The 25,010-nt window shown below is 38.6% G+C and overlaps 2 protein-coding genes across 3 annotated transcripts; both read right to left on the bottom strand.

Moving 5' to 3' along the window:
• Nucleotides 1-819: 819 nt before the first annotated feature.
• LOC146705112 (uncharacterized) lies at nt 820-3,657 on the bottom strand. The gene is made up of 5 exons (XM_085465169.1): nt 3,601-3,657; nt 2,675-2,775; nt 2,411-2,515; nt 1,886-2,029; nt 820-1,018 (listed from the first exon to the last, which is right to left on the bottom strand). The coding sequence occupies exons 1-5, from the start codon at nt 3,655-3,657 to the stop codon at nt 928-930; spliced, it is 498 nt and encodes a 165-aa protein (XP_085321295.1). The 3' UTR covers nt 820-927.
• A 2,665-nt stretch (nt 3,658-6,322) lies between these two features.
• Nucleotides 6,323-24,604, bottom strand: LOC146705113 (ceramide kinase-like). 2 transcript variants are annotated; one of them, XM_085462700.1, is made up of 14 exons: nt 24,253-24,604; nt 19,257-19,295; nt 16,167-16,307; nt 15,945-16,067; nt 15,713-15,838; nt 15,554-15,620; nt 14,721-14,866; nt 13,579-13,653; nt 13,053-13,205; nt 12,711-12,816; nt 12,303-12,382; nt 11,229-11,434; nt 10,905-11,125; nt 6,323-10,814 (listed from the first exon to the last, which is right to left on the bottom strand). In XM_085462700.1, exons 1-14 carry the CDS (start codon nt 24,386-24,388, stop codon nt 10,727-10,729), a joined length of 1,707 nt encoding a protein of 568 aa, XP_085318826.1. In that variant the 5' UTR covers nt 24,389-24,604; the 3' UTR covers nt 6,323-10,726. The 2 variants fall into 2 exon arrangements, with proteins under 2 accessions (XP_085318826.1, XP_085318827.1); XM_085462701.1 differs by lacking the exon at nt 19,257-19,295.
• Between the last annotated feature and the right edge of the window lie 406 nt (nt 24,605-25,010).

Genomic DNA, 25,010 nt, shown 5'->3' on the forward strand with positions numbered 1-25,010 from the left:
ACCCACTGGTTAGGGTTAACCTGACCCTATTAATAATACATATACTATATGTGTGTATGTAATATCCTCTCCCAGTTACACCCATCATCCACCCGTTGGTCTCCCATTGCATCGTTCCTGACACCTGTGTGTGTCTGTTGTTTTGTAGAAGGAGCTATAAATTTAAGAAAGGAATATATAATTGTGCTTTATGTTTTTCATAGCGCTTCTCGAAAAAGACTCCTGCCATTAGAACTGGTCCTGTTACATTTCAGATGCATTATTTATCGATGTGTTCCAAGCATTTTTTCATATCCATACCTTTTTTAATATGAATATTATTTACGCTTTAAAGATGACAGCTGTTCTTACTGAAGAAAATTGAAGTTGGAGGTTGAAAACAAGCTGCATTTTTAAATTAGAAGTGAAATTTAAATTCAAGTTGCTTGAGTTGAGCTATGTGTAAATACAACATGCACACCATGACTTGGATGGTTGGAGGAATTTTTTTCTATGGCTTTGCGTTCAGGAACTGATCCTCCTGAGAACGGAGGTAGAAAAATATCTTTCAATAAAAATATCTTTCTTTAATTTTTTGTGATATGTGCGTCCACCACAGAGGACATACATGAACAGGCTGGGTCTCAGCACGATATCAAACAGACTTCAAAACCCTGACATGAGCCTTTAAGTTTTCATTTAGCGCCACCTTCAGGACAAGTTATTGCAGCACAATGCATTCTTGTATGCACAAATATCAAATCCTGCACATAATTATGAAACACACTAGTCACTGAAAAGTACTTCATAAAACATATTTAATAACAAAGTGATGTGTTCCCACACTAAATAAGATAACAGCTGCATTTACACACATTTATTCAGATCATCAGTTTCCAACATTTTCCAACTAACATCACATTGGACCTCCTCATCTCACTGAGTCTTCTACAGGTCGGTGGGCCAGTTGTTGTAGACAGACGGACACATGTACTGTTTCAGCAGCAGATTCACTTTCTCCGTGTCTGCTCCCACCGCACTGTGAACAAACACGGCATAAAAAACATGCTGACACGTGCGGATAAAAACACAAAGAGCCATTAATGAAGAAAATATAAACTCTCTAATGATGTCTGCTGAACTAAAACCTTTATTACTTTATAGTAGCGGCACACCGTAACTATCTCCAGTTTTATATATTAGTATGTATCTAATTTTACATCTCAATGTTTTATTAAGAACAACGCTTCCAATTCATTCAAACCATGTCATACACTTTACTCTGCTACGCCATAGTGCTTTTAATATGAAAATACTACAGGAAGTGTGAAATTTCACTCAAAACGTTCAACTTGCCACTAAGTTGAAAATCCAACCAGGTAGATTGTGAAAAACAAAAACCCAAACACTTTATTTCATAGTTTTTTGCGAATTCTACTCAGCTGTTTTCTTCCATTGCTGATTAACTGTAGTCAATGAAACTCAGCACTTCACAATAAAAGCCAGTCAGGGAAAGACTGTGTCAGTAAAAGATCCGAAAGTTAATTAAATTGGAAGTGAGGTGACACTAATACCTGAATGAAAACAGTGTTACAGAAGAACGACAGCAGAGCACGGAGTGCAACACAAACCTGTTGTTGGAATTTGTGCTGTGGAGAATTATTCAGTGCTCATATTACTTCAAACTGTTCCTGTTTCTGCCTTTATTTGTTCGTCTCTTATATGCTTACTACTTTTATTTGAGACCTATCTTTAAAAAGTTGGAGATAACTCTTGTCTGATTTTGATGCATAAAAAGCGAAAAGTCAGCTTAGAGGGACTGCTGTGTATGGAGTCACAAGTTTTTCCATCGTTAGTGTTAGAATATGTTTCACTGTTCTTATAATGTGCCTGTCACATGTCGCACCTCTTCTTTATGCCTTGCATGCGGCGCAGAAAAGCACAGATTGAGGTGTGTTTGGCTTTAGAGCGCAGAAACTCTGAGTATCTGTTTGAGAACTCGATGTCTCCCAGCTGCCTCCTGCGGTCTAGACCTGAAGACATCAGCTGCCTGAAACACAATCACATTATCATTCATCTCAGTTTTATGTTTACCTGTATATGATTTTGAATGTGCACAATTTTATCTACAATAAAAAGGAAATGCATCACTTATTACACAAATACTGTTGACGCTTTTTGTACAGTGGAAAAAAAGATGTTAGAGCTGACACTGATGCTCCTCGTCCACTTAAAGTAGCCCAATGCTAATGGAAGACAGTTGTGAGAGTCATGTCAGTGAGCTATACAATAAGCTGAAACTCATTGCAAAAATGGCTCCAAAAAGTAGAGTAACAGCAGCAACGGTTAGGTCTTATTGCAAAATCTCACTCTGTGTATATGAGATCCAATCCCACATTTAAGTGAAGAATCACTTTTAATGTAAACTCACCTGAGTCTGGCCTCAACCAGAGCATCTGCAGAATTTGCTGACAGAGACCATGGTGCGTTCAGGGGTCTGATTTGAGTCAGGAATTCTTCCACTTCATCCTGGTCCCTGAGGTTACATGAAAGGAAGATGAACATTTCAAGAACATTTCTGAACTCTGTTGAGGAATCATAAATCTTTGTATAATAATTATAATTATTATCTTATAATTTCAGATTATTGAATTTTAGCAAAATCTGAAAAATTTGTTTGGGGATGGAACGTTACCTGACAGGAAGTGATGTGATGAGGTGGAGGAAGGAAAACAGCAGGAAAACCTGAGTGACGCTGATGGATGGCATCATGAAGATGGTAAAGATGATAATCTCCTTAGAAGGCAAGCAAATGATTCAGACTTTCTTCAGTAAACTTAGGTTTGTTTAACAAAGTTCTCCTTGTGACCTGCGTCTCATCCAACACATCTGGAACAAACTACAATATCACTGGACCAAAATAATCCTGATTCAGAGCAAATTAACTGTTTATTTCTTTCTTCATACCATCCTCTCGTTCTTTCTTTCTGAAATCTAACTTCTTTTAAAATATTCTTTCAGTGTATGTCTCAGACAGCAACAATGTTTAAAACATGCCTGTTGATTACTGCTTTTATTTACATGCGCAGTGGAAATAACTGGATGGATAAAACAGGAATATAAATGCAAGTCTTATTGAAAAGTGGGTACTTACAGGATAGGTACTATGGACAAAACTGAAATTTAGGAAAAACTGACAATCCTCTCCAGTAACACCTTCAATTAACCAACACATCTTTGCGTGCAAGAATATCATATGTCAAAATGTTCAAATTGAGAAAAAACAAAACTGCTTAAAATGCTGCTTTATCAAAAACAATGATGTCTCTTTGAGCTTTGTGGTGAGCGAGAAGCTAAACAGGCATCGCTGTTTCAAACAAAACAGGAAAGCTAAGAAATCATTTGTGGCTAAGATGGTCCGCATGATCAAAACAAGGCAAGACAATGAAATTACAAAGGAAACAAATCAAATGCAGTGACTGTTACTTCTGTAAAGAAAATCCAACTGCATTAGATCTATATTTAGGTCTGGCTCAGCATTAATAGATCTCTTTCTTTGCACTTCCAAAAGGAAAGCTTAAATGAACACACTCAGTACAGTCAATGCCCTTTGAGACTCACCTGCACTGATCCTGCTGAAATCAACCCCGCAGACTGATGTCGAGCTCCGCACCACATCCTTTTGTACCTCCTCAGGTATCGACCTCTGCCAGACTTCACTCTGATTTTACAGTTCTGATTATTTATTCTGTCAACAGATTAAGTTTGCAGTTGGATTTTCCAGCTGCGGGTTGGCTTGTTGACATCCTGAAATGTTAATGATATGGGATCGACCATCCTTAATGAGCTTTAATCACCTGTGAGAGCTGCATCCTGTTTGCTCACATGAAATTAGCAACACGTCACTGCTGAGTATTGATCGGCAAACACACACATTTCAATCTTTTTTATTATTGGGATTTGTGCTTCTGTTTGCTTCAGAGACAACTAGTAATTAAGACTTACTCCAATAACAATGTACAAACATTCTTGTTGTTGCCCATCTTGAAGAGCAGTGACATCATGCCCGGGCCTCTGGTCGATTAATGCTTCTGTAAATCTGAGCTTTTGGAGTTTTTTTTATTCATAGTTAAATGCAATAAATTTGAGATGGGAAGTAGAGGCCTCTCTCTTCTGGAACCCTTTACGTTTAGGCTTAAAACATTTCTTTTTGATAAAGCTTTTATTCAGGAGTGAATCATGTTCTGCATACTAATGTACTCCTATCATCATTATGCTGAGCCTTAGCTACTGGAAATCATTTACTAGTGTCAATCTTAGGTCACCAGCTGGAAGTGGCCGGCAAACAATCAGACCCACTCCTCGTAACTGTGACAATTACAGATTTATTTGAAAATAAATTGCAATGACTCTTTTCCTTATCTGTCCATTGGGTGTTACAAATACATAATAAGAATAGCAGAAACATCGAAAAGCTAGAAAGTCAAGTATGTTGCTGTTCATGGAAACCTCTTAAAAATCAATAAGGAGAAAAGTGGACCGAGTGTGGATTTTATTCCATGAAAATGGATAATATCCTATTTGTTCACAGAGGTAAATGGGAGGCCTCTGTGCTTGGTGTGGTCACAGAACATTTCAGTGCTCAAGGAATATAATATTAAGTGACACTATGAGACAAATCATGGCAGAATGCTTTTCGCCATGATTTGTCTTATTGTTTTATTTATGGGGCAAAATGCATATAGGTACTTTACACTCCATTGTTAAAGTCCTATGATGCTTAGCTACTGTTCACATGAATTAATAGCATGCTGTCTTCATGTCAGTCTGTACATTTGGTCTGGATCTGACACTACAGACAAGATACAGGCACATCTTAAAACTTCCTTTCATTGCTGAAATAATAGAAAAGGCTGTTTGGACACAAGCAAGGAAGGCACTGGAGAAGCACAATATTCTTGCCAACTTTCAGTCGGCTTTTAGAAAGTTACACTCTGTCCTTAAAGTTTCACCATTTCAATCATATGGTAGGGATATCTGGATCTGTCCTAAAATGGTTCACCTCAGAACACTTTTGATTTCAGTGAGAAAATTTTGGTGAGATGTAATTGGATTTTCATGTGGTCGGATCGGTTTTAAGCCCCTTGTTATTCTCAGTATATATTCTGCCATTAGGCCTTATCATTAGTCATTTTAAAATTATTTCCTATCATCTGCATGCAGATTATATCTAACTGTACATTTCTTTTAAAATTTGTGAATTGGAAAAACGATCTGTTCTAATGGACTGGGCAATCAATGGTTGGATGCCAAACAATTGTCTGCAGCTGAACACATACAAGACTGAGTATTTAATTCTTGCTTGAGAGAGTATTAAGCCCCAAATTATACAACATCTAGGTCCCTTCTCCAGCTACTGTTTGGAATCTTGGGTTAATTTTTGATGAGTCTGTGTTTTTTGATGCTCATACCAAGTCTTTGACCCGCTCCTGCTTTTTTTCATTTAAGAAAGATCACTAAACTCAGGACTGTTGTCTCCAAAGTTAAATTGGAAATGCTTGTTCATCCTTCAGCTCCTCTAGATTAGATTCTTGTAATGCTCTTTACTTGTCTGTCAAAGGCTCCTTTATCCTCCTAGGACCTGACGTCCACATACATGTGGACATCACATTTTGGGCTGTCTAGACCAAAATACTAATTTTACTCTACAGGGGCCTGATATCCACTTACGAGGACATTATACTGCCACAGTTCTATTGAAATGTAAAACGAACGTCCTCTTATGTGGCTCTCATTTATCTCAGAAACAAAAATCAGGCAAAAAAAAGAAAATCAGGTAATTCTTTGTTTTTATATTCATCGGAGCCCAAATAGCAAGGAGAAATTGAGGAGATTAAATCACCTTCAACCACCAATGTACCTGTGGCTTCTTTTAAAATACACCTGAAAACTCATATTTAGACAGGCATTTGAGTAATGTTCTTTTGTAATATGATGTTTTTGTCTATATATTAATTCCCTGTAAATCACTTTGCAACAGATTCCTGGCTTAAAAAGTGCCACACAAATAAATTTTACGTACCATTATGAACAAAACAGTTTCATAATATTTCACATAGAATAGCCATACTTTTTTTTTTTATTATTTGGTTGCAATATTAGAGTAATGCGTTGCTCAAAAACACAGGGATGCTTTTTTTCAGGTTAACTATGGGTGACTGGCTCTACACACACAGGTTGTGCTGACCCTGACAGCACACTCTCCTCTACACGTCTATATGATCAGCCATGTTAATTCTGATTTGTTTCCTAGAGGCCGAGACAAACTGCATAACTCTGAACATGAAGTGTTGAAAATATTTTATTTGTTGATAATGCAACAGCTACAGCAGAAGGTATAAGTTACAGCTCAGATTACAGCTAGAGGTCGACTGATTCACCAGATCAAACTAGTGTTCAGTGTCAGATTGAACTACAGTGTTGGAGATTATATTAATAATAATTAGTAAGCAGGAGAGCCTTTAAATGAAACAGTGCTTCACATAACTGGAACAGGGCTGGTTAAAAGAATGCTCAAAATAGACTCAGTGATATGAAAAGAATGGACACTTAGTTTTTATACACTATTAATCAGAAAAGTAAATACGATTAATAAGTGCTAAAAATACTGCTTGCAGTTCATTCTACATGTTTAACAACACTATGACATGGTTACATCTGCCTCTATAGATTCAAATATAATCACTTTCTCTGGAACTCCCAGTTACATCACCATTTTATTTTTCTTTGCAACATGTTGATCATCATGCAACTATTACATGACATGTAAATGAATTTTAAGCTTTTAATAGTATTCAATGACAGACACAAAGCAAAACATGCACTGATGACCTGATGTCTTCATCAAAGGCATCAACAAAAAAGAAAGAAATGCAACACATGTATTCCAGATAGATACTTGTGAAATCTATCTGCACCAACAATGCATCCTCCACTACTGGTTTGTTGATGAGTCAGAGGTTTCACACACAGCTTCTTGACCCCATTCAGGTATTTTTTTTTTTTTTTAAATGCACTGATTGTATTCACAACTGTCTTTGTGCATACCCCACTAAGCCCAAATTAGCAAGTGTGAGTACTACTAAGTCGACAGATAAAGTCCTATGATTACAGATTCAGTGCTCACTACCTAACAAAGCCTTTCCGGGGTGATTTCTCTCACTGTGTTTGCAGTGTAATCCAGCATTGTGCTAGGTTGGACAGTTTTGCTACATTGCTCGTTAAAAACTATGCTTGCAAGACTAGCTACTATGGCTGGCTAACTATGTGTTAGCAGTAAGCTCAGCGGCTATAGTATCAATCCAGTACTTTCAATTAATGAAAACAAGCAAATTAATTTACCAATTTCTACTTTGACTAATAAATAAAGCTATAATTATGGAACACATTTTAATAGTTGGCTAAATGCAAATATATATTTGTTTCGGTCATCAGTCGACCTCTGTGGATAAGTTTTAATGTATTTGGTTGGTGGCTTTTTTAAGGGGGTGTTACAGCAGAGTAACTATTGATTTATACAACTTTAAAAGCTAAATCAGGATGTGAAAGGCAGCTCAGCTGAAGGTCTTCAGAGGTCTATTTAATTCCAGTTAACACAGGCCTGTCCTTAGAACCCAGTTTACCAGCTTTCCTAAATCATGGATGTTATCCCATGTATTTTGGTTGGTTTCAAAGGTTGTGGAGCTCTGAAGACCTGTGGCCTGAGTTACATCTATCACAGACACAGACAAACTGCTACATCAGTGAACCCCTGCTGGTATTCGGTCCGATTAACAAGAATAAATCTGAAAGCTGATTGGTAGGTGTTGCAGTTTATCATCAGCTGCTACTGGGTCCCTTCTCCATCAGTTTGAGTCCAGCTCAACATGGGTGGAAAGGAAACAGGTGCACTGGTAAACATACAAACACCATCTACAGTCTGAGATTCCAGTGCTGATGCTCATCTTCCTTTCTCTGTTAAATTTCCACGTTACTGATTCAAACAGTTATTCTCTGGGACGATCATGATGATTCAATACAATAATAACAGAAATATGTCTATATAAGAATTAGGCAGACCTCTCTTGAAACCTCACAAAGAATTTCACCATGAAGATGGCTAACATAACAGTTAAGGCTGCTACATTTCTTCATTTTCTACATCGAAAAATCTTGTGCACACAGTGAGCAGTGGCTACAGAGGCCTTTGGGCTACGACATGCTCAGCGATGTTTGCTGAAGGTTTCTAGAAATGAAAGAGACTGGTGTGTGAATGTTCTCTCTTTGTGGCCAAATTGAACTTTACAAAGAAGTTTTCTTCAACACAGCCACAGTTTAGAAAAACAAAACCATTTCTCACAGTAAGTAGAGCATTTAACCACAATTTTATTTACCAAGAAAACTCAAGTATGTGTGGATTAAACACTTACAGCCTTCCCTTTCTTTAGGGAAAGTTTTTGTTGCAGTGTTTCCCTAACCTTTTCACCTGTGATGCTGTGAAAGAAGACACTCTTAACGAAATACCCCTTTGCCAGTATTCCAAAGATTGTGCGTTTCTATTAGGCAGTGTCTAACAGCAATTCAGATTTTTCTTAGGCATAAATTCTGTCTGGAATTATTTCATGTTCCTGCACTTCAGGAACAGAAGTTTTTACAGAGCAGATTTCATCTGTGACATTGACTAGTAATGCTGACATCAGAGCTTTAGCATATCATCTAAAGCAGGGTTGCAACGGCTCATACACACTTTAAACTAACTGAACCCATAGAGTTGAGCACAGGGTGCTTAGGTAGTATAGAAATGGGAGTTTGGCCTTCATAGAGCCTCTCACAGGTTAAACGCAGCACCTAAGATGAGTCCGACCTTCATACAATATCAATACGGGACTCCAGTAATGCTGTTGTGACTTTCAATGGGAACATACTACAGAGAGTATTGCAGGAGATTAATCCCTGTAGCTTTGGACTATGTGTTTCATCCACATGACATTGTTTTTTAGCTGTCTGCATTCTTTTGGCCATTTAATGTCTCACTGTGAGGAACAGCTTTGAAAAAAACAAAACAAAAAAACCCAACATAAAACAAACAAAAAACTGCAATGGCTATAAAATGTTTTTTTTTGACTTTTGGAAGGTTCAGATGACCATCTTGAGATTTTGATGAAGCAATATTAACTTGACAAAAGAATTCAAAATGATGCTTTACTACAGAAAAACTGATTTTACAGCTACAGCTTGAGCTCACATATCACAGACATTACAGATTATTGTACAGTTAGTGTGTAAAACTGCTGTTAAAGCATCATGTTTTTTTCTTTCTTTGTGTCTGTACTCAGACTGAGTTGCATATTCAGCAGAAATGGAAGATAAAAAGGATTTATTTGTGCGCTGCTCAGTTTACCCAGCCATGACCAGCTTGACTGAAATGAGACTGAAAAGTATCTTTGAGAATTTTTTTTCTTATTTTCTGATAATTAAAAAGAGTGAAAAAATGATTGCAAAGCTACGACTGAGCTCGAGTCTCACAGAAAAAAGTAAGGAACCAAAGAGACAACTCTGATGGACTTGTTTGAGAAGCTGAATGCGTCCCATTGCAGTGAACGCTGTGATTGATAGATGAAAAGTTGGAGCTGTGGAAACAAGTCTCATCAGAATTATTTTCTGTAAATACTCACCCAATCTCCTTCAACCTTTAATGAATGAGCTAAAACCCCTATTGATCAGATGACTCTGGGAATGATTGTAGGGTGTCTGGCATGTAACAGTTAATTCCGAACATCTGAAACTGAGAAAGAAGACCATAACAAGAGCAAGATATTGAAACACTTGTGACAGATCAAAATCAAAGCCCAAATGTTTGAACAGTTTAACTAGCTTAAGAGTTGGAGCTTTGACTGAAAACGATTAGGAACAGTACCCATGACTGGTCAAAACAGATAGAAGATGGAAACGAGACTGGACAAAGATTTGTCACAAAACAAACACCAATAATGATAAAACAAGTTAGCATTACTTGTGATTAACACATGTTTCAGCATCAAAGGTGAAGCTGAACACATATCAATCATAACAAGTCCAGATTAAAAAAAACAAGTCAGTGAGAGAGTCAAATCTGAGTTGATAAGTAAAACAATGAGACAAACAACAAAGAAAGAATGAAATCAAATCAAAACAAGTCTGAGTTAAGAGAAAATAAGACTGGCATAGTGGGTCAGGACCTCACTATCACAGGACTCAAGAACTACAGGACAATTTAGGCTGTGCAGACATGGACACGTTCATTGTTTGAGTCTTGGTTTCTTTGGTTTTGAGTTCACTCTAAAACTGTGCAAGTCTCAGCTTCAAGCCTGAGTTCAATATTAAATAAATTTGGTACCAAACACCCAACAACCATTCCAACCAAACACCAACAGTCATCTAGCAAAAAATCCAAAATCTGAGGTTGATGTTTTACTTTCTGCATCTAGAGTTTCATCAGTTTTAGCATCACTTCCCACCTGTGAGGAAATCACCTTAAATCCTCAGACCTGGAAAGTAAAATTTCATTTCTGACTACGCTGATGACATTTGTTGAGTAACAATGTAACTTAGCCAGTTGAGTTTTCAAGTGAAAGATGTGATGAGCATCACATGATGGAGGTGGTAGCAGTGCTTTAGGCGGCGGCCATAATCAGATGGCTCCAATGCCTGGGGACAGACTGGTGGAGATCTATATTGCACAGGGGTTGGAGAGATCCTCAAACACTGGCAGTTCTTCAATCCCTCGAGCAAACAGCTTGATCAACTGGCCGTGCACTCTGAGAAAACAGCAGAAGTTGTTTTTAAAGAGAAAACTTAAACCAAGTTTTGATATTTGTAAGGAAGAAGATCCCACAGGGTCGTCATACCTGACGTCAATGCCTGTGTGGGTCAGGATCTCGCCATCGCAGTTCCAGCTGCTGTAGGCGGGTGCACAGCCACAAGCTGGGTGGTCTTTGCAGATCTGGCTGAAGATCTGCCGCTTGCTATTCTCATGCAAGTCCAACTCCAGGTCCGAGTCGCTTTGGCAGTGACGTGGCATGAAACGAAAACGCCTCACTCGATGGACCTCAATGAAGGTAAGGTCAAACTGATTGAGAGAAATAAGTATTTAGTTGTGGACCAAAATGTCCAAAGAATATCAATAAAAACATGTTTTTTTGTTTTTGTTTTAATTTAGACTGGAAATATACCTGGTCATCTTTGCTGGTGTGTCGTAGGAGGTGTCTAAGGAAGTTGAAACGGGAACATTTTCGGACGAGGATGAGGTCTGTGGTGCCGTCAGCCAGGTGGGCAGCAGGCGAGAGGCCTTTAGGGCTGCGAGGACAAGCACAGCTCATGCTGGCAGCGTTTATAGCGAGGAACTTTCCTCGAATCGTCCTCCACTCGCCACTACTCTCTGGATGAAAAACAAAAGAAAACAGACAGATTTGACTTTACTTGTTACTGCTGCCAAAACAGTTTTCACTCTGTGCCAAAAGTTTGCACATTATTCATTATAAACATACAAAACAAAACAAAAAGTTCCATTCACTACATTCAGTCCAATGTTTCTCACATAATGAATTTACTGCAGGTTGCATCACTACAGTTGTGCTCAGGAGTTTACACACACTTTGGGATTAATGGTTTCTTTGAACTGTTCTTTTTCCAACCTTAAATAACTAAAAAAAAAAAAAAAAGAAAAAAAAAAAGGATTAAATGCACAAGGTTAAATTTATTTGGAATTTTCTTTTGTCTACACAGGCTCAAATATATACATACACTTACTTAAATCTTTGCATCTATTATCTAAATCTATTAACTTCTTATTAGTGATTATGATTGACTACAACTGGTAGTTTCTGTCACAGCTCTCAGAACAATGGGCACTCGGTGAAGATCGAGAGGTTCAGGTTTAAAGTTTAGGCTCAGTGAATTTGCTGTGAACAAGAGCCAAAATAAACTTGGAGAACCTTGAAGTCAACTTGGACAATAACTTCTCAAAGTGTTCAGAAATAATATGTTGGTATTAGGTTTGGTATGGAATTCAATAAAAACTAGAAAAACAAAGCCAGCTGATGTCTACCAAGACTACAGAACAGCCATGGGTGGATGGACACGGTTTTATCATTTTTCAGGAAGTGTTACATATTTGTCTTTATTTCACAAATATAAATATTTTCTGAGATTTAACAAGAAAGAAACATGACAAAGCCAGACGAGGAGATTTAGGAATGGAGTAATGTTCAGTGAGTAAGACCATTAGAAACTGTTTTTGGACTGACCAGAGTCTGATGCTTCATCCATCTCATACTTCTTGCTTCTCTCTGAATTTAGCTGTCCATTGTGCTGACAAATTACACACCTGGAGATTTACAGAGAAACCAGCGTTACTTAAATGATGCAATGAACAAGGACTTTAATGAGAAGCCATTTTACATTTAACCTCAGAAGGTTATCACTTTAATTTATATGACTGCGTTTGGTTGCAACATAAACCAAACGCTTCAGCTGCAAAACTGAAAGTCAGATAGCCAAAGAGTTAATAAACTAGAATAGGATTTATAAAATGTTTTGGTTGTAACTGAGGTCACAGGTTTATGATCAGCTCTAAAATTCCAATAAATTCAAAAGAGTATTTATATATTTAAAGAAAAAAGGGAAACAAGTTGATACATGTTTGGATCTCTCACCCAGATCGACACCTGGTCGCGTCTCGTGGCGTTCCTATGATACCTTTGGCTGGCAGGTAGGACACTGTTCCTTCGTAGTAATGATGAGTCAGGAACATCTTCAGACCTGCAGACCATTACCAAAAAAAGAAATTCTGATGAATAATGCACACGTGCAAGCAAATGAAAATGACTGGAAGGACTGTGGTAGGCTGATGTGACTGAGCGGTGACATAAAAACAACCTCTCTTTGCTAATATTTTGAGTACCGGGCCTCTCTGACAAATCAGACATCAATAAATTTCTCTGCTTTATCTGTAAAACATTATAGATAAAATTAAAGGATATTATATATTTTCCCACCTGAGAAGTCATATCTTGCAGGCCCCATCCATCTCTTCCTCTCGCTGTCTGATAGCACATCGCCATAAAAACCATATCCAAGCAGCGACACAGAGTATCGCAGGAACATGTTGTTGTGATGAACTGAGCACACATCCAGCGGCTGAGAGTCTCCTGCACACAGATATTAAAAAAAATGGTATGTTTGCCATTTTTGAAGAAAGACAAGCAGACACGTACACTGAGAATTTAAAACAAACCAAGCTGTGGTTTGTTTTACATTTTAAAATAAGTTCAGTTAAATGTATCAAATATTCTATTAAACTGTATCAAATTCTCACTTCTAATACCAATGTTTGACATTGAAGTCTACATTAACGCTTGCTTTCTCAGCAAAATAGTTAGATATTACCCCAGGAGTGTTTGTCCTTTTTTTTTTTTTTTTTTTAAATAGTTTCCATGTTAACATTAACTTTAGACTTCAGAAAGGTTATATTGCTGGAATGGATATTATGACCGCTGATGTCATGGAGATGATGTGACTGACCCACAATGATGTGTAGTGCAGAGGTCACGGGGTCATTTGTGCCCACAGAAGCAAAGCAGATGCAGTCTGTGGAACCTGAAACAGACAGAAGAAACAATGAGCTGAAAGAACACAAACACCATCTGCTAACAGTTTACTAGTGTAGAACATTCCAGTGAAAAGAGGACGGTCATCACCGATTCTGATTATTTTCTTAAACCTTTACAATGTGATTTTACATTGTAAAAGCACTGCTGCTCCTGTTGTGCACACACAAACACCTGCAACCATTAATTGCCCAGGTGTGCGGTTTCACTTTTGTATCTGCACAGAGGAATAATGTCCCCCAGGTGACTCTGTGTGTATTTATAAGCACAGCAGCAGAAAACACCAAGGACACAAACCAGCACAACTGAGAAATGAGGTCACAGTGACTGCCTGTATTTATACTTACATACTTATTGGCTCTCACCTGTCATTAAAAGCTAGATTACCTCTATCACTGTCCAGGTCAGCAGCTAAAACTGTCTTTCTAAATCAGGAAGAAGTCTGGCTATTTTTCACTCGGGATGTTTTATATATAGCAACAATGCTATTTATGTCTTAAAGAGGGAAGAGCTGAGAAAATCAGTTGAAGCATTGATGTGAGGCTTTCATACAAATAATAGAAGGAAATATTATTTACAGACAAAGATAGAAAACCTTCCAAACAATTTGGTCTTTCTTTTCACGCTCTGTCTTTGTAGGTGTCTATTCTACAAGTATTGTATGTACTTTTTATTTATAGCAGTTGTTTGTGATGAAGTACCAGAGTTTGTGCTGATAAGAAGATGCTCTTCATATAGGTTAAGGACAGTTTAAAAACTAGACAAGGAGAGACCAAAGTGATTTGTTAGCTGGCAAAACAGCAGACTCCAGAGAGCTGGAGGTTTCTGGAACAATACAGCAGGCGCTAGAGTCTGTTAGTTCAATAAATAATCCCTTGAGGCTTGGAAAACCTTTACATAAGTCTTTGGCGCCAAAGAAACCATGTAATGGTTCCAACCTGCTGAAGTACACCTGTGACACAGTGCTACACCTTTAGGATGAAGTCAGAGTTACCTACATTTTTGCTGTAATCCAACACAAAAAGAAAAGCAGTGATATTTCTCTGAGTTTCAGACCTGCAGGAATGATTCCGATGCGTAGGGAGCAGGGAGACAGTGCCTCCTCTGGACTGTTTGGATCTACGCCGCAGTCGATCTGTGTTCTCCAGATCAGTCCGTGGATGATCTCACTAAACATGCCGTCCCCTCCAACGCACACCACACTAAGCAAGGGTCACAGTGGAATATTAGCATCGACAATCTCTCCGTGACCTTTTCTAAAAGATCACATGTATAAATGTTGTGTGAAAAACACACAGATATTTTCTGTGGTGATTTATTTCGGGAAGCTCAGGGATTTTTTACTGTCCTACATGTACAATCAGATCTATGAGCATTTGCATAACACCACCAACAGTTGATGCAGTACTTTTAGTAAACCTGCTGAATTAAAGCTGAAAGTCTGGTTGAAAATCATCATCATGTGTAATTGTCCAAAAAGTTTATGAATCTGAATTATGTTGTGCTCGGCTTCTTTTTTATAGCATTTAAGTAATTAATCTTCACTGTACAGGGTGAATCACAAAGAATCTTCCTTTTTCAAAGTGGTTGCATTCTAACGCGTAATGTTACAAGGTGCGGGTTTGTGAGTTTCAGGTGGTTGCTGGTAGGCAGAATAACAACAGCAATGGCTGCAGTGACTCCAGGTATGCTCACAAAACTGTGGGACGAGTTTGACAATTGCTTGGACATATGCCAAGTATCTGGAGGACTACAATCTTGTTTTGTATGTAAACTATTAAAAACCCTTACTTCAAGCTTCTTTGTCCAGTCTTTTGAAATCTGATGATTGTTTTTGACACACTCTGTAGCTTATGGGTGAACTTCTATTATGGACAAACAAAACTCACCCATCAAATTTCTTCAACTCTGCCTCCATCTTCAAGTGATCTCTGGCGTGATTGGCATACTCTGTCACTATGACAACAAACACACAGATTCTCAGTGTGTTACATGTATAATTCTGACACAGGAAGTTGGAGACTGGGTGGTGAGTGACTTGGACGTACCAATAACACTGGTGGAGATTCCAGCCTGTGTGAACAGGGGGGCAACTTTCTGCTCGTAGATCCGTTTTCCCTGACGCTTCCCACCATATGGATTTATGTAAACCAGCAGATGTTTTGGTCTGCTGGCTGTTGACACAAATAACAACAACAACAACAACAGAAACTATGTCACAAATAGTTTGTGGAAGCGGCATGAGTTATTCAGACAGAGTGGGTTTTTGTAAAATCATACTGTTACTGGCGAGCTGCTCTCTGATGCTGCTGACCCAGTGCTGACACACCGCCTCATCCGAACAAGTGAAGGTGACTTCAGCACACCGCCAGCGGTGCTGCCGACACCTCTCCACGTACAACACTAAAACAGATACAAGTTAAAAAAAAAATACTTATTTAATAATCAGCCATCTTTGATTGCCAAGGTGCTAGAGTGCAGATCATGCAGTGTTTGGATTACCTGTGAAGGCCTGCCTGCAGTCCTTTCCCTCTCTTTCTCTGATCTTTTTCCAGCTGCCATCGTCTCTTTGTCTGCTGCCATTCTCCTCCTCTTCCTCTCTGACAGAGATGATCTCTGACACTGGGACACTGTGACAGACACCTGAACAACACACAGATGCACACAAAGCAGTTAGTGTCGCCAACCAGCAGCCAGCTCTCAAATTTCAGAGCCTTCTGGCAGCATGTGAAGGCACCACCAGGGGTATTGTTGCTTTTGGCCTTATTTTCTAGAATGAGGTCATGATGATGTGAAACAAGTCCACATATTTAGAGTGATGCAGCAAGTTTAGCAATACTCGAGTGTGACATGACCCACATATTGGCATTGTCATCTTTCGGATTCACTTCTGACTCACTTATCTGTATCTGCAGCTCACATCACAATCACTCTTCTGCTATTCTGTCTCCACATGAAGGAACCTACGGCACATTTTCATCTTAAAATGGTTTTAATCTTAATTCTGACTTCATGAATAACAAATAAGACTGAGTGAGACCTTGGCTCCATTTCAAACACTACTGTATCACTGGGCTGTGATCATTTCCACAAACGTTCAATTCATTTTCAATAATAATCATCATGAACTCCAACACAAAGCTTTGTAAAAATCCCTGTTTACTATATTTATATTTTATTTACAAAACACAAACCCCCCCCCCCCCAAAATCAGCTTTTCACCATTTCAAAACAGCATTATAGCCAGAAGTAGCATATTTTTAAAAATACATTCATAAACTTTAAATATCAGGGGTGTCATCAAGATCTGTGACTTTGCCAATAACAAAAAAAAAAAATTTGACCTGATTTAAATTCCCCCCTCAGGGTCAGCTCCTTGTGCATCTCAGGACTGATTCCATTGTTACTGACTTTTTTTATATTCACTCCGTGGAAGTCCTATTGTGACAATTTTCTATGTTTGATGAAGTTATAGGGAGCCACATCTTCATGTTGAGTGAAGACTGTGTTGGTGAATAACAATTCTGAAACCAGAGCTGGAGCTGTTAATTGGAAATACTTTATCAGGAGAAGAACCACACTCCATGCACTTCTCTGGTCATATTTCTCCTTCTGTTGGTCAACCTCTGCCAAAGCAATGAGGAGCCATTGATAATTCTTAATGAGGCTTTCCTCTAATCTAGTTTGTTGCTTTATTATTAACAAAAATCGACCTACATCACATTTAGGATTAGGGTCCTTGCCATAGAATGTCTGGTTAAGGCATGATAATTTAGAGAAAGCTGAATATTTAAAAAGAAAAAAAATTCTCCTTTTTTGCCATTCATGCCATTTAAAGAAATACCCAGGTGTTAACCAAAAGTGTGTTTTAAATATCAAGGGATGATTGGTGTTTGGAAGAACTGTTACACTGCTGCTACTGTGATCACTAAATGTTTTCCCTCAAATGCCTCGGGACTTTAAAACTGAACCCCGCATCGAGAGGGGAGCAGCCATGGTGAATGGTGGTTCTCCTTCTGGTCTCATTTCTCACCCGATCCACGATCTGCTGACTTTGAGAGTGTGTGTATTATTCCACTGAAAACTAACTTTTGGAGGGTGGGCTGCAGTCACCCTCCAAAACTTTGCTCATCGGTGATGATCCATGATGAGAAAAACACGGTCAGTTTGACACAGAAGTTGATGTTAGCTTGGTAATAAATGAGAAATACGTACACACACTCCAGCAATTCAGAACAGGACTTCCATGAAGCACTGGAAGCAATCCAGAAAAGGACAAGGAGATGATGTTTAATGAGACAGTGGCTAAATTTAGTTCAGTTAAGGTTTTCCTTGTTATGAGCAGAATCACAATACTTTTTGTTTTCACCATGTACTTTTGATCTATACTATACTGCCAAAAGTATTCGATCTTCTGCCTTCACACACAATAGGATTTGAGTGACTACCCACACTTAATCCATAAGGTTTAATATATTGTTGAGCCACCCTTTGCAGCTATCACAGCTTCAACTCTTCTCATAAAAGCTTTCTGCAAATTTTATGAATGGGTTCGTGTGAATTTTTGACCATTCTTCCAGAAACAACTTTGTTATGTCAGACACTGATATCGGACGAGAAGGCCTGGCTCAGTCTCCATTCTAATTCCTCCCAAAAGACACTGCAAAAAGATCTCTGCACACTATGCACCCCAGCATCAGCTAACCCCGCTCTGTGAGTTCGTGTTGCCAGTACTTTGTAGCTGAGGTGCTGTCATTCCCAATCACTTCCAATTTGTTATAACACCACTAAAAATTGATTGTTGAATATTTAGTAGAGATGAAATTTCACGACTGGACTTATTGCATAGTTGGTATCCTATCACAGTACTATGTTGGAATTCACTGAGCTCCTGTGAGCGACCCATTCTTTCAGATGTTTCTAGAAGCACTCTGCATGCCTAGGAGCTTGATTTTATACACCTGTGGTTATGGAAGTGATTGGAACACTTGAATTTGATGAGTTGGATGGGTGATGAATACTTTTGGAAATATAGTGTATGTCTTCATCTTACTCTAAGAAAGAAAAAGAGGAATATCAGACTATTCCTCTACATAACACTTGACCAAAGAGTGTTTTCTTGAAGCCAGGAGCATGTTTATCTCCCATATAAAGAAACTTAAGCAAACTACAGTAGGTCAGCTAAATTAGTGGAACTACAAAGCCAAACTACACATCGAACACTGACACAAGAGCTACAGGGAGGGCAACATGTTTCTGTTGGATCTGTTATTGATGAACAGACTGAACACAGCATTAAACTGACACGTTTTACTCCTAAACATGTGGTTTATTCCAAAACATGACTTCTGACGGTAAAGGTTATTTCATGAAACTGAGATTATTTAATTACTCTAATGTTAGGTTAGGAGGTTGCTTTGTTTTTATTTTTCATCATTTTGGAATAAAACCACTTATTTAAATTGGAACAACACAAACAGACCTCACACTTCAGCCATCAAACCCAGAAACATGTACTAACAGCAGAACCACTAAACCTCCACACAATGGGGTGGAGGTGGCCCACTGCATTGTGGGAACTAAATCTCCTACCTGGATCAGGTCGACGAGGAAACAAAGGAACACAAAATCCTGCAGGAAAACCATACAGGTAACACTGTAATTAGCAGATAGAGAGTAAGTTAACCTAAGACAATCAGAAAAAATGTAACTTTGGTTTCAGATCAACAAGTGCCTAAATGAATGAGGATACTAAGTCACCTTTTAACTTTATAGTCTACATGTTTTTAAATCAGCCTTCCTTTCTGGCTACTACAGGTGGGGGTGAAGAAAAAAATTTTTTAATTAAGTATTTCAGTATTTTCCACGGCAACATCGCATCAATATAGGGACAATACAGAGATAAAGTTTGCATGGACTGCAAATAAAAACTGAACTTTTTAGTTACAATAAAAAACTCAGCTGCTTCTTCAGTCCACCAGATTGTGCTGTCGGCTTTTTCTTGTGAGGTAAACTGAAATGTGGGGCAAAGCTGGTATTGAAAGAAATCAGAAAATGCCATCTGTGTCTAAATCAAAAATGGACTTGAATTGAGAATTGACAGCTCCTTTCGCACCTTACCATGATGGAAGACTGATAGCCAAAGACGACAAAGCTAACATCACATGCACTTAAAGGAAAACACATCAGACACTGAAGACAATTTGAAAAAGTTACCTCCCAGTTCTTTCCACAGACACAGTCTGGATCAGAGAAGTGATGCATAAAGCTGAGGAACGTTTGAGTACAGCTGAAAGGATAGCAGCTCATCTCAGAGGACAACTGCTGACTGCTGTCTTACATACACAATACCTGTACACTATGTGCACGCTAGTCTACACATTTGCATTAAAAATGAATTGGAATAGACTGTAATACAAACAGTTTAGTCTGTCAGGTGCATGCAACATGACAGGTTTTAATGACACTGTCGATCAGTCTGTATGCTTCACAATGCAATACTCAGCATATTGCAAACACACAATAATCTCACAAATCATAATCAATTTTTCAGTATGTGAAGAACCCACACAAGCACTGGGAAAGAATGCAAACTCAGTGTGGAGTTTACAACTTCCTCCCGCAGTGCGAAGACATGCGTGTTAATGGCGATTCTAAAATGGCTATAGGTGTGAATGGCAAACTGTCCAGGGTGGACCCCTCCTATGGGTATAAGCTGAAGTTGGATGGATGGATGGATGGATGGATGGATGGATGGATGGCATTGTATTATGGGCTCTCTGGTGAGTCAGATCTCTACATAGAGTTCCTTCAGCCTAATTTACTCAGAGCACTTAATCTATAGGTCACACATCGTCAGGTATAAAGATGCATTTACACCATATTTCATGCCTACTCATAGTTACTCATAGATTTCTTTTTCTTTTAAAATGCTGTTCTGCTGGTATGTCTTCATGTCTATGATTAGTCATATGCTGCAAACTACCTCTTTTATGGCCACGTGCTTTTAGCTACACTGGAAAAAACCCTGGGTTGACTTACTGAGTTGATAAGAAGCTACATGTGACTGCTTAGCAGGACTGCTGATTCTAAGATGAGCGAAGCCAGATAAGGAAAAAGATATCCTGGGCATGGTGAACTTGCTTTATAATACAGGCGTTAGGGGGATATTACAAGCTACAGTTATATTCTTAATATTCACTATACTGTTCACCCATTCAGTTCTTAAATTCAAATATCTCATTGTGCACACTTTGTAAATAATGCTGCACTGTATTCAGTGTTGGGGAGTAACGGAATACATGTACCGCCGTTACATATTTAAAATACAAAATATGAGTAACTGTATTCCATTACAGTTACCGTTTAAAAAGGTGGTATTCAGAATACAGTTACTTTGTTGAAATAAATGGATTACACGGCACGGTCTTTTCCTGTTTCATATATTAGGCTATGCTCTCTCTATTTTTGGTAATTCCACACCAGAGGAAAAACAAACAAAACGCGGCTCTAATGCCTGTGTGTCAATCTCACGGCCCATGTCACCTCTATTTGTGGCCCGCAGAATGATGCGAAGAAATATTTTTTAAAAATTATTGACAAAAATTATTTAATAAGAAGGCAATAGGCAGAGTGTTACAGGCATAGCCCTAAAGAATGTAGCCTCATGGGCAGTGTAGTCCGTGCTGCAGGGAGAATGGACTGCCGTTATGCGTCTGTGAGCGCGAGGGAGGGAGAAAAAGGAGAGTGGAAAAGTACGAGTTGTCACCAACCAGAAACGGGAGCTGGAAGCATGTAAATATAATAATAACCACTGCAGCCAAAAAGAGTGCTTGACGAGCCCAGTTGTAAGTAAGCTATTAAGACTCGACTGTACACTGTGTTCGTGTTTTCCTCTGAAACAATAAGTTCCGTTGGAGCAGTCTTTCAACACCTCTCTCTGTCTCTCGCTAGCAAAGTTGACCCAGACAACAAAGTTTAGCGTTTCAACACCCCCAGCAGCAGACAGACAGAAACTAGGACACATAAAAAATTCACAACTGAAATACAAAACACATGCTGGTGTGTGTTTCAGTTTTACACACACAGCTGTTGTCACCATGACACTGGAAACAACTGAACCCTGACCAACTCGGATGAAACAGAAGAGAAGTAACCTGCTGACAAACAAACACTGTCACGCACCTCCTGCAGTAACAGTTGGGATCATTTTAACAGGCAGTGTGAGGTGAGTCATTGATGATCCACCAGAGATGTCCAACTCTTTAGTTAAAATTTTAAAGATTCAAGTTCTTTGGTGTAAAAAGCAAAGCTTGCCTCCATGCCTCAATGTGCATTTCAACCTGTTGAAAAGTTGCATTAAAACAGGAAAAAGAAACCTTTCATCACAAAGAGGTAGAAGAAGAAGAAAAAAGGATAAATAAACCGCACATGAGAAGCGCAAACAATGGCTCCCGTGGAGAAAGTTCATCGTTTTAACGCTTGATTTTACTCCTCTATAAAGCCGTAAGCATAGACTGTCTATAAAACATGAAAATAGCCACTGTAACTGACTTAATGTTCTGTTAACCATGATATAAAAATAGTGAATGAGCTTCATAAAGTGAAGGAGCTGAGAGATATTCATCCACAGACTTCTGTACAAGTATGTTATACTTCTTCCTACTCCATTTCAGACCTAATAATTGTCATTTCATGTCATTTAGACTTTGTTTTATTTTATTTTATTTTTTGTTCTGAGCACATACGTGTGTGTATTTACATATATATTCGTATTTGTAAATGCAAGTATGTGTACTGGTGTATATATTGTTTTTTTCTGTATATGTCTGAAATAAAGATACAATACAATACAACACAACAAGAGTCTCCCCCTGCTGGCTATTAGAAAGTATTACGCTCACTTTTGAGATGTTGAAGCTATAGACATCTACACTCTGGAGATGAGTAAAAAAAACAAAAAAAGTGTATAAACAAACAATAGTTATGAACATTACAGTAGTTTACTGCCCCCAAGTGGCAGTAAATGGCAAAAACATGTAGACTATCAAACTGAAACCTTAACACAGAGTACACAGGGAGGTTAACAACAAATGCAAACCACAAATTTGGCTTATTTTGATATTTTAACTCCCAAAACAAAATAAAACTCAGGATTATATTAAGATATATTGAGGTGAATGACTGTGGTAGTCTCTACTGAGGTTTTAACTGGATTCTAACAGAGACTAAAACACTTCTGTTCACCATGATCATCTCAAATGATTCATCATTAATGTGTTCATGTATTAGACAATGTGACTGTCCACGAATAGTACATATTATCAATCTTTGTTATGTTCAATGATACAGGTTTACACTACAAAAGGTTTGTGTTAGCAGACAAATACTGTAAAACAGTCTGTCCTGACTCCATGGTATTTACATAAAGCAATGATTACATCCCTGACCGGGGAAGTGATGCATATCAGACGATTAGCAAGAGCCACCCAGCTTTACAGTTATACTGATCTGAATATGTCACTGATAATGTTAAATTAGAATTAAAGTATTAAGAAATATAAAACTATAAAACCTTTGTTTATGAAACGTTATTTTTTTATTTTTTATTTATTTGTTGTGCTCACACTGAAGGGTACATCTACATTTCAAATGACAACACAATGATCGGGTGATCGATTCGTAATATGTTACAGTCACAAATCAACAACAGAGAAGTAATTAAGTACATGAGGTTAGCCAGTAACCTTTAACACAAACTCAGTGTGACCATGTTATTCAACACACACTGGTTCATATGTAAACCAGTTAATTTGGGACTGATGGTGTGAGAGAAATGTGAGTAGGGGGCTCGCTTTCACATCTGGAGATTTTGTACTTACTTTGAGTACTCTTTTTGATACTGCTGTGGCATTTAAGTGCAGTATCCTTCTTTAAAATCTCGTAGTGGAAACTGTTAACAAGTCTCTGTATTCGATAAACTTCCTATGTAACAATCCCATAACTTTCAGATGAAAACTTATAAAAATGTTACAGATTTTACAGCAAAACATCAAGTAGCCAGTTCCATTCAAACATAGCATATGTTTTTAAGGAAGTGGACGTGTCCAAAACGGATTTAAAATAAAGTGAATGGTGCAATTGCCTTCGTCAGCTGGACACAATGGCTCACAAACAAAAGCACGTCTACTGAATAAATAAATCACTCAACCCTCTGCTACTTGAAAAACTGTGATTTTTCATTATGTTGTTTGTGGTTAAAATATTCTAAAATTATGTATGAGGTTTGGTGTGTTTGTTCGTCCCTGCAGCTTGCAGCCTCAGTGACCTCCACTGTCAGACTGGATGATGAGTGTTATATAACCGGATGTATCATATCTCATATGGTCCTACAGTCCGGATACATTGTGCTCAGAGCGGAAAGTTAACGGCATGATATCCACAGGTCCAAACACTGCTGTGTGTCCCCTTTCACGTTTTCTCTGAGTTCTTTGTTTATCACACAGGATGTCGCGGTGCGCTTAAAGGCCAACAGAGAGATATATTAAGACACATAGACAAAGGCAGACACATTAATCACGGATCTTACTGGGTCTGAACGGGTGGTACACGGGACTAGAGGTCCGTCTCTTCCAGATGAGCAGTGACCGGCTCAGGCTTACATCGTACGCGGCATTTCTGACGCGGAGCTCCGACTGCAGCAGCAGCCTACCCGGCCTCTCCATTGGCGTTTAGCCGTCTTGCTCCGTCCTTTAGCCGGATGAGGAGGCAGCAGCACTCCGAGTACGGTTACCTTTCCCCGGGCATGTTGTCTGTGAGTTTCCCTTAGAGGCCCCGAACCTCGAAAATAAGTACTTTTTTTAAACGACGGGGATTTCTGTTACTGTATACCCATGTAACGGACTCCAAGTCGGTACAATTTTCTGGCTGATAGCGGTTTCTCACCGGATATAGGAGGGGCTTTGTGGTGCATTCAGGTGCCTTCAGAAAACCCGATCTACGTGTTTCGTAATTCAAATATTTTGGCAATGAACCGCATTGAACTGTCCAAATTGAATATACAGTTTAGATGCTCAAAGTTAAACCGTCCTGGAAACCTTGTCTCTGTTTTGATTGTTTTTCAGGACGAAGTGCGAAACAATTAATGAAGCTGATATAAACAACTTTTCCCCCAGAATTTTGGAAAAGACGCCCACCCAAGTGTCCCTAATCCTCTTCAGTACAAAGTCCCCATTTAGAGCACTTGATGTTTTGGCCCCTCAAACCAGAAATACAAAAATTCCTCCCTGTGGTCCTCACACTTGAACTTTAAAATCCCACATACCCTTCAGACTGCGATCCCTCCCT

This window comes from Copadichromis virginalis, linkage group LG7 (assembly GCF_057382275.1).
Source record: "Copadichromis virginalis isolate Kocher_CV1m ecotype Utaka linkage group LG7, C_Virginalis_male_GT1.1, whole genome shotgun sequence".
NCBI classification, from domain to species: domain Eukaryota; kingdom Metazoa; phylum Chordata; class Actinopteri; order Cichliformes; family Cichlidae; genus Copadichromis; species Copadichromis virginalis.